Genomic DNA, 15,747 nt, shown 5'->3' with positions numbered 1-15,747 from the left:
TCGCGCACCGCACAGCATTGTGGCATAGACGCTAGGGGTCATAATTGACCTCTAGCGCTTATGCTGTGCTATGGGAGAGACGTCATGACTGACGTCTCTCCCATAGATCCGAGGAGAAGAGCGGCGCCGGTCTGCAGGGTCTGGAAACAGGAGCGGGGTACAGTAAGTATACTTTTTTTTTTTCTTTTTTTTCCCAGTGGCGCTACAAATGGGGGGCGTGACTGACCACGCCCCCATGTTTAGCCACGCCCCTAACTTTTGCCCGGGGCGCCGCAAGGGCAAGAACCGGCCCTGTGTGAACACCTCTGCAGCAGAGCGGCTACAAACACATTTTGTGCAAAATCAGCCCTGTAGTTACTTATCCTGTGCGATGATTGCTGCGACGAGTGACACGGTAATGACGTCAGATACCCGTCCAGCAAACGCCCGGCCACGCCTGCGTTTTTCCAGACACTCCCAGAAAACGGTCAGTTGACACCCATAAACGCCCTCTTTCTGTCAATCTCCTTGCGAACGGGCGTGCAATTGGAATCGTCGCTAGAACCAATGCAAAACCACAATGGATTTCGTACCCGTACGACGCGTGAATGCATTGCAGTGCCTACGCATGCGCAGATTAGCCATTTATTTCACTGATCGCTACGCAGCGAACAACGGCAGCTAGCGATCAACTCGGAATGACCCCCTATGTAACACTTCAACATCAATATAATATGTGGAGATTCCTACCAGGATGTATGGGCTCGGGGACTGACACAGGAGGATAGAACTATCATCATGGCTTGGATAAGTCTAATTGCGGCAGCAATTAATTTACTGTACACCTGTCCTGTGATACCATGTGCACTTTATATAAATTGACTTTTTTGCGTTTAACTGGATGTGCTGGTTGTTTTCTATCTATCTATCATCTGCCTGTCTGTCTGTCTGTCTGTCTGTCTGTCTGTCTGTCTGTCTGTCTATCTATCTATCTATCTATCTATGTGTCTGTCTGTCTGTCTGTCTGTCTGTCTGTCTGTCTGTCTGTCTATCTATCTATCTATCTATCTATCTATCTATCTGTCTATCTGTCTCTCTGTCTGTCTGTCTATCTATCTATCTATCTATCTATCTATCTATCTATCTATCTATCTATCTATCTATGTGTCTCTCTGTCTGTCTATCGATCGATCGATCTATCTATCTGTCGATCGATCGATCGATCTGTCTATCTGTCTGTCTCTGTCTGTCTGTCTGTCTATCTATCTATCTATCTATCTATCTATCTATCTATCTATCTATCTATCTATCTATCTCTGTGTCTCTCTGTCTGTCTATCTATCTATCTGTCTGTCTGTCTGTCTGTCTGTCTGTCTGTCTGTCTATCTCTCGATCGATAGATAGATAGATAAATATTTATATACAGTATATATATTAGCATTAGTTGTGTATAGGTATTACTGGTAGATAGTAACAATGAAATACTGGTAAGTTGGGGGAACAGGAGGAGACGAGGGATGACAATATAGTATGGTGGTAATGAAGCGATAAAAGACCATGACTTTACAGCTTACGTACCACTTGTACAATGTTTTCCAAACAACTGCCTGGAGTATAGGAAGCTTGAAGAACAAACCCCATCCATTAGAGAACAAAGTATTGGGATTCCTCCGGCATAGCCTTTTATCACGTTCCTTCGTTAGTTCCTCCTCGGTATGGCCTTGGGTGTGTGAAACTTCAGAGACCTGGGAGGAAAAAACAGAAAGAATCAATAGATATTTTTGTCTACAACCCCTTGTCTGTGCGGCTGGGTATTGATTAGATTGTGTGAAATTGATTAAAGACTACCTTTGGACTCAACACAGCGTGTCAACAGACAATGCAATTAATGGGAGATACTGTATGTATCATAGAACATTGATACCTTAAACGGAAATATGTGGCTGACATAGTAATGATCGCGTTCATATCATTGATTGTTATTTCTGGAAACCTTGTGCAAAACTGGAACACAGAGTGAAGAGTTGCAATTCAATGCATAAGTAATAAAAGGCCTGAAAACACCAACGTCAGATGGAAAGTTGCAGAACATGTCTATATGGGGTGTAGTATGGTATGCCGGCAGCCGGGCTCTCAGCGACCAGCATACTGGCGCTGGGAGCCGACCGCCGGCATACCGACAGTGTGGCGAGGGCAAAGGAGCCCCTTGCGGGCTCGCTGCGCTCGCCACGCGACGGGCACGGTGGCGTGCTATGCGCGCCACGCTATTTATTCTCCCTCCAGGGGGGTCGTGGACCCCCACGAGGGAGAATAGCTGTCAGTATGCCGGGTGTCGGGATCCCGGCGCCGGTATACTGTGCGCCGGGATCCCGACATTCGGCATACTGAAGACCACCCGTCTATATGGGACACTTTAAGAAATAAACGCAGTATAAACTGATAGGAAAAAATATCTCTAGGAAAATACAATCTCACCTAGGGAAAGGTCAGTGAGGGCGCGTGAATACAACAGGTTGGGATCGGTGACAGGCAGTCGGAATCCCGGCGGTCAGCATACCGACGCCGGGATCCCAGCCGCCAGATTCGGATTTGGTGGCTCCCTGTGCTCACCACAGGTTCTATTAGTCTCTGTTAGCCGGCCAAACCAGATGCACACATGGAGGTGCCTGCAGCCCCAGATGTGCACAGCTCTGCATAAGTATACCTATTTTTCCTTATGGAGCAAAGAACACATTTATGTGTATATATATATATATATATATATATATATATATATATATTTATTGCCGCCCTGTATACTGTATATACAGGGGGGCCATCCATAAACTTCACCTGTTCAGAGCCATCGGTAGTTTGATCCAGTGCCATAACAAGGCTGCACTGTGCCCTGTGCTGACCATGCCCCGACTGATGATGTCACATCAAGGAGCCAGGGGCACCAGCTCTGGTAAGTGCAGCACTGCCCAGAGCGCCATGAGTATGCTCTAGGGGGCAGCACAGATTACAGGGTGCCAGTCTGGGGTGTCTACGAGATGCTCCCACTGGCTCTACTGCAGTGATACTGGCTGCAGGTTGCTGTTCTAGGCGCCATGCCAGCCAGATGTGGGGACCGTGGGGCAGTCATACGGTGCCGCTTAGAGCCCTGCGCCCTGTGCAGCACCATCGCTCACACACCCCTAGTAACAACCATAATGTCACCAAATTTGGTAAGGAGACTAATTAGGACATGGGAAGCAGAAATCGGTGCCTACAGGGGAATATGGCGCTGTACAATGTGAAGACCGCGTGAGAATGTTTTACTGCTGTGTTGTTCATTATTGTTTAGTCTTATTATTTATTTATATACAGTATACAGGTATGTGTGTATATATATATATATATATATATATATAATTTTTTATATATATATTTATAGAGAGATAGATAAATAGATAGATAGTATAATAAATTGCATTATTATATTGTTAATGTGTAGAAAAAGAAGGAATACAGAGAGGAAAGCGCGCGCATGTTAATAAATGAGAGGGGTTATTTCTGCTGAAGAACAAATAAGCGGAATGCTGTCCCTTTATTAAACAGATGTTATCACAACAGCTAATATTTCATACTCCGTACCTTGCAATGTTTGCATATTTAGGTCTGCAGGGAACCTGCGCAGCGCATTCTGTCTGCCCGGCTATACATTAGGCAACTAAAAATGAGACTTCAGCTCCCAGGATTAATGTCTTTCTCCTGTTTTTTCTCTTCACCTGCTCTAGCCCCAAGTGCTCCGCCGCAGTCTGTTACAGTTCTGACAGTCGGGAGCAACAATAGCACGAGTATCAGCGTCTCCTGGGACCCGCCACCGTCAGATCACCAGAACGGAATTATTCAGGACTATAGGGTAATAATATTTCCTTCTCTACATCCGTCAACAGATTTTATATGCACAATTTCCAGAAAAGAAAAAGAAGTACAAAAAAAAAAAAAAAAAAAAAGCAATCGGCAAAGATGATAATATTAAATTAACTCTGTCTGTGTCTTATTATATTTCTCACTCCATTTTGCAAAGCAATATCATTTTCATCTGAGCCCAACAAGCATATTATTATTATCATCTCTACTACAGCGAATCTGACATGTTCCGGGAGATTATCCTCTGTGCAAATGTAAGATCCTAAAATACACAGTCATTATGTGTATATTTATTTGGGGAGATCAATATAGCATCAAGATTTATTAACCCCCATGCAGATATTAACCTCAACTTCACCTCTGTCAATACTTACTGATTGAATAAATTCATCCTGATAGCGCCTGCACTTTACATTCCTCATATTAGATTTAGAGCAGATTAACATATGATTAAATTCTTCATAACAGCAGTCCACACCGTTCCCAATATTATCAGCTGCCTCGCACAGAGCAAAAATCAAAGCGACGCCTGCAATATTATTTTATAGACTCTGCCAGTAAGTGTAATTACAAATGTAAAGCATTAGAGAACAGACCTCTTATACTAGACGGCTAACAGGGTGACATTAATATTATTTATCAGGCTTAACACAAAAGTATGTGTGCAGCGTATTATGGGGTTTATTCAGTAATGATTGCAGATTCTGCTTTATAGCAGAATCTGTAATCCTCTCTATCACATGCATTGGGCCACACATCGTAGGGCAAGGCTGACCAGCAAACAGAATGGCCTGCCCAACGGCTGCGACCGCAATTTAATTGCGGTTGCATCAACTGTGGACGAGCACCTCCAGCTGTAGCTAGGCCATGTATGATCGGAGCGGCTGTGTGTGACGTCACGCAGCCGCCAAGAAAATGCCACTGCCCCGCCCCCGTTTTGCCCGTGCCGGCCCCACAATGCTCCGTCACTGCCCCTCACCCGGCCCACGAACGCCCTGTCAAGCAGGCAGAAGCGTTTGCAGTCAATGCGATCACATCCACATTGTTTGCCAACGGGGCTATTGCAGTCACATCAATTAGTGATGCAACCTGAATAACCCCCAGTATTTTCTACGTCTTCAGTGGTTATTACTAACCTGTATTTTCGAGGTATTGTAGGTATTTTTGCAGATTTACACTGATGATGTTACTGTCATTGTTTGCTGTATTTTTTGGGTTTGTGTTCATCAAACTAGGACCCTGGGTAGTATTTCAAAGCTCCACCGAGATACACTGGCCCTGATGCAGAGGTGGAGGCAAGTGCGAGAAGTCTAGGACACTTTTACTGCGCAGGTGCGATCTAAGATGGGCAATGACATGAACATTCCTGTACAGCATCGCTATTATTTCAGACGGCTTTTGTAATCCTTGGGCAGTTCAGTGTGGAGACTGGGAGGAGGCCTAAAATCTTCTCAAAAAGAGGAGGTGTCATGGGCGTGTTATGGGAGTGTCTGGGCGTGTTTCGGCAGGTGGCTGCAATCTCAGCATCGCTGCCACAGTGGCCATACCTTAAGAAAGTTACAAAGGAGACTCTGCTGCATGAGGAGCTGCATGAGGAGTCAATGCTACAACCAATGATGTTTCAGTGGTGGAGTAGGGATGGCCATTGACGATTCCAAATCATCGACGGTTTATGGTCAATGATGAATACTTTTGCCATCTATGGGGGACAACCAGATGGTTTCCCGCCATTGATGGTATAGAACCGCCCAAAGTTGTTTTTTTTATCCCTACAGACTGCCGGGGAACGGAGGATAGCTCCACCTCTGACACCCACAAAGCCCCACCCCCGGGTTCTGATTCAGTAAAAGTACAGGGATGACCATCGGTTTGTGAAACCATCAATGGTCATCTACTGCATAGTATGTAACTATCGATGGACACATGTCATATCGTCATCGACGTTAGTTACATAGAGCCGTTAATAAATGAGAGGGGTTATTTCTGTCTATTTCCGTCTGTTCTCAATGTCCCAAACATTTTAGACTCTCAAAAACTGCTGTGCGGACAGGAAATGCGGTGTGCATGTGAAATAATCTCCCGCCCCAGCACACCACTATCTCACATTTATTTTCTAGAATAAAGTCCTGGAACTTAGTTATAGATATGTGGTTTAAATGCTGTAAGCAGCTTTCCTATTCTTTCTCAATACCATGCAATTTGTTCCACAGAAGGCTCAGGGTAACCATCTATCTGCAGAGCAAGCTTTATCTATTTAATACAACCTATTTCTTTTGGCATGCATACAGATCTGGTGTCTAGGCAATGAGACACGGTTCCACATCAACAAGACCGTGGATGCTGCGATACGCTCGGTGGTGATTGGTGGGCTGTTTCCTGGAATTCAGTACCGCGTGGAAGTCGCTGCGAGCACAAGTGCTGGCGTTGGTGTGAAAAGTGACTCGCAGCAAATACTGATAGGTAAGAAGGGTTTTATTTATAAACTATTGTTACTACAGTATACTATTCTGCACACTCAGGGGCGTTTTAAGAGAGGAGGGGACCTGTGTGCAGTCTCCGTCTCAGACCCCCTCCTCTCCGACAGTAGTAGACACTGGCACAGTGCCAGAGCGCAGGTCTCCGGGAACATGGCACCTTGTAGCCAGGGACACCTGCAGTGCACATGCGCAAATCACCCGGAAATGGCCGCGGTGGCCATTTTCCGAGTGATCTGTGCCTGCACAGCAGAGCCTCCGTTGCCGGACTCCAGAGAAATAAGTATATTCTATTCAGTGTGTGCGGTGTGGGCCCCCTGGACCCAGGGGCCGTGTGCACCGCACACACTGTGCCCATTATAGAAACGCCTATGTGCACACTGCTATATCACTAAGCAGAGCATTCAGAGAACAGAGGTATAGGGGTAAATTTACTAAGATGGGAGTTCTATTTAAGATGGGATGTTGCCCATAACAACCAATCAGATTCTACTTCTCATTTATCTAGCACCTTCTAGAAGATAATATCTGGAATCTGATTAGTTTCTTTGGGCAACATCCCATCTTAGAAAATGTACCCCATAATGTTCATACCATTTGCAGGCCTTTACTCTTATTTAATCTACAACTCTATATATGTGGCCATATGAGAGCTATCTCTCTCTCTCTCTCTCTCTCTCTCTCTCTCTCTCTCTCTCTATCTATCTATCTATCTATCTATCTATCTATTGCCTTATTCATGTCATACATCAGAGTGCAACTGTGGACTGTTCAAAGAATGTAAATGTCACCCAACTGGAAAACCTTAAATTTCCAACTGGGTCAAAAATAGCCCTCTCTATGGCATAAGTAATACGTAGCCCTATGTACTGTATGGTATAAAACATAGCCCTGTGAATGGTATAATACATATCCCTGTGTATGGTATAATACATATAGCCCTGTGTATGGTATAATACATATAGCCCTGTGTATGGTATAATACGTAGCCCTGTGTATGGTATAATACGTAGCCCTGTGTATGGTATAATACATAGCCCTGTATATGGTATAATACATATCCCTGTGTATGGTATAATACATATAGCCCTGTGTATGGTATAATACATATAGCCCTGTGTATGGTATAATACGTAGCCCTGTGTATGGTATAATACGTAGCCCTGTGTATGGTATAATACAATACATAGCCCTGTATATGGTATAATACATAGCCCTGTGTATGGTATAATACATATAGCCCTGTGTATGGTATAATACATATAGCCCTGTGTATGGTATAATACATATAGCCCTGTGTATGGTATAATACGTAGCCCTGTGTATGGTATAATACGTAGCCCTGTGTATGGTATAAAACATAGCCCTGTGAATGCTATAATACATATCCCTATGTATGGTATAATACATATAGCCCTGTGTATGGTATAATACATATAGCCCTGTGTATGGTATAATACGTAGCCCTGTGTATGGTATAATACGTAGCCCTGTGTATGGTATAATACATAGCCCTGTATATGGTATAATACATATCCCTGTGTATGGTATAATACATATAGCCCTGTGTATGGTATAATACATATAGCCCTGTGTATGGTATAATACGTAGCCCTGTGTATGGTATAATACGTAGCCCTGTGTATGGTATAATACATAGCCCTGTATATGGTATAATACATAGCCCTGTGTATGGTATAATACATATAGCCCTGTGATTGGTATAATATATATCGCCCTGTGTATGGTATAATACATATACTGTAGCGCTGTGTATGGTATAATACATATAGCCCTGTGTATAGTATAATACATATAGCCCTGTGTATGGTATAATACATATAGCCCTGTGTATGGTATAATACATATAGGCCTGTGTATGGTATAATACATATAGCCCTGTGTATGGCATTATAATACATATAGCCTTGTGTATTATAATACATATAGCCCTGTGTATAGTATAATACGTATACTGCAGCGCTGTGTATGGTATAATACATATAGCCCTGTGTATGGTATAATACATATAGCCCTGTGTATGGTATAATACATATAGCCTTGTGTATGGTATAATACATATAGCCTTGTGTATTATAATACATATAGGCCTGTGTATGGTATAATACATATACTGTAGCGCTGTGTATGGTATAATACATATAGCCCTGTGTATGGTATAATACATATAGCCCTGTGTATGGTATAATACATATAGCCCTGTGTATGGTATAATACATATAGGCCTGTGTATGGTATAATACATATAGCCCTGTGTATGGTATAATACATATAGCCCTGTGTATAGTATAATACATATAGGCCTGTGTATGGTATAATACATATCCCTGTGCATGGTATAATATATATAGCCCTGTGTATGGTATAATACATATACTGTAGCGCTGTGTATGGTATAATACATATAGCCCTGTTTATGGTATAATACATATAGCCTTGTGTATGGTATAATACATAAAGCCCTGTGTATGGTATAATACATATAGCCCTGTGTATGGTATAATACATATAGCCCTGTGTATGGTATAATATATATAGCCCTGTGTATGGTATATTACAGATACTGTAGCGCTGTGTATGGTATAATACATATAGCCCTGTGTATAGTATAATACATATAGCCCTGTGTATGGTATAATACATATAGCCCTGTGTATGGTATAATACATATAGCCCTGTTTATGGTATAATACATATAGCCTTGTGTATGGTATAATACATAAAGCCCTGTGTATGGTATAATACATATAGCCCTGTGTATGGTATAATACATATAGCCCTGTGTATGGTATAATATATATAGCCCTGTGTATGGTATATTACAGATACTGTAGCGCTGTGTATGGTATAATACATATAGCCCTGTGTATAGTATAATACATATAGCCCTGTGTATGGTATAATACATATAGCCCTGTGTATGGTATAATACATATAGCCCTGTGTATGGTATAATACATATAGCCTTGTGTATGGTATAATACATATAGCCTTGTGTATGGTATAATACATAAAGCCCTGTGTATGGTATAATACATATAGCCCTGTGTATGGTATAATACATATATGGTATAATACATACAGCCCTGTGTATGGTATAATATATATAGCCCTGTGTATGGTATAATACAGATACTGTAGCGCTGTGTATGGTATAATACATATAGCCCTGTGTATAGTATAATACATATAACCCTGTGTATGGTATAATACATATAGCCCTATGTATGGTATAATACATATAGCCCTGTGTATGGTATAATACATATAGCCCTGTGTATGGTATAATACATATAGCCTTGTGTATGGTATAATACATATAGCCCTGTGTATGGTATAATACATATAGCCCTGTGTATGGTATAATACATATAGCCCTGTGTATGGTATAATACATATAGCCCTGTGTATGGTATAATACATATAGCCCTGTGTATGGTATAATACATATAGGCCTGTGTATGGTATAATACATATAGGCCTGTGTATGGTATAATACATATACTGTAGCGCTGTGTATGGTATAATACATATAGCCCTGTGTATGATATAATACATATAGCCCTGTGTATGGTATAATACATATAGCCCTGTGTATGGTATAATACATAAAGCCCTGTGTATGGTATAATACATATAGCCCTGTGTATGGTATAATACATATAGCCCTGTGTATGGTATAATACATATAGCCCTGTGTATAGTATAATACATATAGGCCTGTGTATGGTATAATACATATAGCCCTGTGTATGGTATAATACATATAGCCTTGTGTATGGTATAATACATATAGCCCTGTGTATGGTATAATACATATAGGCCTGTGTATGGTATAATACATATACTGTAGCGCTGTGTATGGTATAATACATATAGCCCTGTGTATGATATAATACATATAGCCCTGTGTATGGTATAATACATATAGCCCTGTGTATGGTATAATACGTAGCCCTGGGTATGATATAATACGTAGCCCTGCGTATGGTATAATACCTATAGCCCTGTGCATGGTATAATATATATATCCCTGTGTATGGTATAATACATATACTGTAGCGCTGTGTATAGTATAATACATATAGCCCTGTTTATGGTATAATACATATAGCCTTGTGTATGGTATAATACATAAAGCCCTGTGTATGGTATAATACATATAGCCCTGTGTATGGTATAATACATATAGCCCTGTGTATGGTATAATACATATAGCCCTGTGTATAGTATAATACATATAGGCCTGTGTATGGTATAATACATATAGCCCTGTGTATGGTATAATACATATAGCCTTGTGTATGGTATAATACATATAGCCTTGTGTATTATAATACATATAGGCCTGTGTATGGTATAATACATATACTGTAGCGCTGTGTATGGTATAATACATATAGCCCTGTGTATGGTATAATACATATAGCCCTGTGTATAGTATAATACATATAGGCCTGTGTATGGTATAATACATATCCCTGTGCATGGTATAATATATATAGCCCTGTGTATGGTATAATACATATACTGTAGCGCTGTGTATGGTATAATACATATAGCCCTGTTTATGGTATAATACATATAGCCTTGTGTATGGTATAATACATAAAGCCCTGTGTATGGTATAATACATATAGCCCTGTGTATAGTATAATACATATAGCCCTGTGTATGGTATAATACATACAGCCCTGTGTATGGTATAATACATATAGCCCTGTGTATGGTATAATACATATAGCCTTGTGTATGGTATAATACATAAAGCCCTGTGTATGGTACAATACATATAGCCCTGTGTATGGTATAATACATATAGCCTTGTGTATGGTATAATACATAAAGCCCTGTGTATGGTATAATACATATAGGCCTGTATATGGTATAATACATACAGCCCTGTGTATGGTATAATATATATAGCCCTGTGTATGGTATAATACAGATACTGTAGCGCTGTGTATGGTATAATACATATAGCCCTGTGTATAGTATAATACATATAGCCCTGTGTATGGTATAATACATATAGCCCTGTGTATGGTATAATACATATAGCCCTGTGTATGGTATAATACATATAGCCTTGTGTATGGTATAATACATATAGCCCTGTGTATGGTATAATACATATAGCCCTGTGTATGGTATAATACATATAGCCCTGTGTATGGTATAATACATATAGCCCTGTGTATGGTATAATACATATAGGCCTGTGTATGGTATAATACATATAGGCCTGTGTATGGTATAATACATATACTGTAGCGCTGTGTATGGTATAATACATATAGCCCTGTGTATGATATAATACATATAGCCCTGTGTATGGTATAATACATATAGCCCTGTGTATGGTATAATACATATAGCCTTGTGTATGGTATAATACATAAAGCCCTGTGTATGGTATAATACATATAGGCCGGTATATGGTATAATACATACAGCCCTGTGTATGGTATAATATATATAGCCCTGTGTATGGTATATTACAGATACTGTAGCGCTGTGTATGGTATAATACATATAGCCCTGTGTATAGTATAATACATATAGCCCTGTGTATGGTATAATACATATAGCCCTGTGTATGGTATAATACATATAGCCCTGTGTATGGTATAATACATATAGCCCTGTGTATGGTATAATACATATAGCCCTGTGTATGGTATAATACATATAGCCCTGTGTATGGTATAATACATAAAGCCCTGTGTATGGTATAATACATATAGCCCTGTGTATGGTATAATACATATAGCCCTGTGTATGGTATAATACATATAGCCCTGTGTATGGTATAATACATATAGCCCTGTGTATGGTATAATACATATAGCCCTGTGTATGGTATAATACATATAGCCCTGTGTATGGTATAATACATATAGCCCTGTGTATGGTATAATACATATAGCCCTGTGTATGATATAATACATATAGCCCTGTGTATGGTATAATACATATAGCCTTGTGTATGGTATAATACATATAGCCCTGTGTATGGTATAATACATATAGCCCTGTGTATGGTATAATACATATAGCCCTGTGTATGGTATAATACATAAAGCCCTGTGTATGGTATAATACATATAGCCCTGTGTATGGTATAATACGTAGCCCTGTGTATGGTATAATACATATAGCCTTGTGTATGGTATAATACATATAGCCCTGGGTATGATATAATACGTAGCCCTGCGTATGGTATAATACCTATAGCCCTGTGCATGGTATAATACATATAGCCCTGTGTATGGTATAATACATATAGCCTTGTGTATGGTATAATACATATAGCCCTGTGTATGGTATAATACATATAGCCCTGTGTATGGTATAATACATAAAGCCCTGTGTATGGTATAATACATATAGCCCTGTGTATGGTATAATACATAAAGCCCTGTGTATGGTATAATACATATAGCCCTGTGTATGGTATAATACATATAGCCCTGTGTATGGTATAATACATAAAGCCCTGTGTATGGTATAATACATATAGCCCTGTGTATGGTATAATACATAAAGCCCTGTGTATGGTATAATACATATAGCCCTGTGTATGGTATAATACGTAGCCCTGTGTATGGTATAATACATATAGCCTTGTGTATGGTATAATACATATAGCCCTGGGTATGATATAATACGTAGCCCTGCGTATGGTATAATACCTATAGCCCTGTGCATGGTATAATACATATAGCCCTGTGTATGGTATAATACATATAGCCTTGTGTATGGTATAATACATATAGCCCTGTGTATGGTATAATACATATAGCCCTGTGTATGGTATAATACATAAAGCCCTGTGTATGGTATAATACATATAGCCCTGTGTATGGTATAATACATATAGCCCTGTGTATGGTATAATACGTAGCCCTGTGTATGGTATAATACATATAGCCTTGTGTATGGTATAATACATATAGCCCTGGGTATGATATAATACGTAGCCCTGCGTATGGTATAATACCTATAGCCCTGTGCATGGTATAATATATATAGCCCTGTGTATGGTATAATACATATACTGTAGCGCTGTGTATGGTATAATACATATAGCCCTGTGTATAGTATAATACGTATACTGCAGCGCTGTGTATAGTATAATACATATAGCCCTGTTTATGGTATAATACATATAGCCTTGTGTATGGTATAATACATAAAGCCCTGTGTATGGTATAATACATATAGCCCTGTGTATGGTATAATACATATAGCCCTGTGTATGGTATAATACATATAGCCTTGTGTATGGTATAATACATATAGCCTTGTGTATGGTATAATACATAAAGCCCTGTGTATGGTATAATACATATAGGCCTGTATATGGTATAATACATACAGCCCTGTGTATGGTATAATACATATAGCCCTGTGTATGGTATAATACATATAGCCTTGTGTATGGTATAATACATAAAGCCCTGTGTATGGTATAATACATATAGCCCTGTGTATGGTATAATACATATAGCCCTGTGTATGGTATAATACATATAGCCCTGTGTATGGTATAATACATATAGCCTTGTGTATGGTATAATACATAAAGCCCTGTGTATGGTATAATACATATAGGCCTGTATATGGTATAATACATACAGCCCTGCGTATGGTATAATATATATAGCCCTGTGTATGGTATATTACAGATACTGTAGCGTTGTGTATGGTATAATACATATAGCCCTGTGTATAGTATAATACATATAGCCCTGTGTATGGTATAATACATATAGCCCTGTGTATGGTATAATACATATAGCCCTGTGTATGGTATAATACATATAGCCCTGTGTATGGTATAATACATATAGCCCTGTGTATGGTATAATACATATAGCCCTGTGTATGGTATAATACATAAAGCCCTGTGTATGGTATAATACATATAGCCCTGTGTATGGTATAATACATATAGCCCTGTGTATGGTATAATACATATAGCCCTGTGTATGGTATAATACATATAGCCCTGTGTATGGTATAATACATATAGCCCTGTGTATGGTATAATACATATAGCCCTGTGTATGGTATAATACATATAGCCCTGTGTATGGTATAATACATATAGCCCTGTGTATGATATAATACATATAGCCCTGTGTATGGTATAATACATATAGCCTTGTGTATGGTATAATACATATAGCCCTGTGTATGGTATAATACATATAGCCCTGTGTATGGTATAATACATAAAGCCCTGTGTATGGTATAATACATATAGCCCTGTGTATGGTATAATACATATAGCCCTGTGTATGGTATAATACGTAGCCCTGTGTATGGTATAATACATATAGCCTTGTGTATGGTATAATACATATAGCCCTGTGTATGGTATAATACATATAGCCCTGTGTATGGTATAATACATATAGCCCTGTGTATGGTATAATACATACATATAGCCCTGTGTATGGTATAATACATATAGCCCTGTGTATGGTATAATACATATAGCCTTGTGTATGGTATAATACATATAGCCCTGTGTATGGTATAATACGTAGCCCTGCGTATGGTATAATACATATAGCCCTGTGTATGGTATAATACATATAGCCCTGTGGATGGTATAATACATATAGCCCTGGTATGGTATAATACATAGCCCTGTGTATGGTATAATACATATAGCCCTTTGTAAGATATAATACATATAGGTCTGTGAATGGTATAATACATATAGCCCTGTGTATGGTATAATACATATAGCCCTGTGTATGGTATAATACATATAGCCCTGTGTATGGTATAATACATATAGCCCTGTGTATGGTATAATACGTAGCCCTGGGTATGATCGTAGCCCTGCGTATGGTATAATACCTATAGCCCTGTGCATGGCATAATATATATAGCCCTGTGTATGGTATAATACATATAGCCCTGTGTATAGTATAATACGTATACTGCAGCGCTGTGTATAGTATAATACATATAGCCCTGTTTATGGTATAATACCTATAGCCCTGTGCATGGTATAATATATATAGCCCTGTGTATGGTATAATACATATACTGTAGCGCTGTGTATGGTATAATACATATAGCCCTGTGTATAGTATAATACATATAGCCCTGTGTATGGTATAATACATATAGCCCTGTGTATGGTATAATACATATAGCCCTGTGTATGGTATAATACATATAGCCCTGTGTATGGTATAATACATATAGCCCTGTGTATGGTATAATACATATAGCCCTGTGTATGGTATAATACATATAGCCTTGTGTATGGTATAATACATATAGCCCTGTGTATGGTATAATACATAGCCCTGTGTATGGTATAATACATATAGCCCTGTGTATGGTATAATAC

At 39.3% G+C, this 15,747-nt stretch overlaps 1 protein-coding gene and 1 long non-coding RNA gene across 15 annotated transcripts in view; one reads left to right on the top strand and one right to left on the bottom strand.

The window, feature by feature from the left end:
- ROBO2 (roundabout guidance receptor 2) overlaps positions 1 to 15,747 on the top strand; it is a 1,589,073-nt gene that overhangs the window by 1,470,887 nt on the left and 102,439 nt on the right. For all 14 annotated transcript variants that reach the window (XM_063956330.1, XM_063956325.1, XM_063956332.1 and 11 more), the window contains 2 exons: positions 3,738 to 3,862; positions 6,162 to 6,333. In XM_063956330.1, coding sequence (XP_063812400.1) covers positions 3,738 to 3,862; positions 6,162 to 6,333 — 297 coding nt within the window. The remainder of the gene's footprint in view (positions 1 to 3,737; positions 3,863 to 6,161; positions 6,334 to 15,747) is intronic.
- LOC135050143 (uncharacterized) overlaps positions 1 to 15,747 on the bottom strand; it is a 98,982-nt gene that overhangs the window by 21,177 nt on the left and 62,058 nt on the right. Inside the window, exon 2 of the long non-coding RNA XR_010241555.1 lies at positions 1,558 to 1,724. This is a non-coding gene — a long non-coding RNA (uncharacterized LOC135050143). The remainder of the gene's footprint in view (positions 1 to 1,557; positions 1,725 to 15,747) is intronic.

Source organism: Pseudophryne corroboree, chromosome 2, assembly GCF_028390025.1.
Source record: "Pseudophryne corroboree isolate aPseCor3 chromosome 2, aPseCor3.hap2, whole genome shotgun sequence".
Taxonomy (NCBI): domain Eukaryota; kingdom Metazoa; phylum Chordata; class Amphibia; order Anura; family Myobatrachidae; genus Pseudophryne; species Pseudophryne corroboree.
The sequence above is the reverse complement of the archived record's forward strand: the minus strand, read 5'-3'. Positions and strand labels throughout refer to the sequence as shown.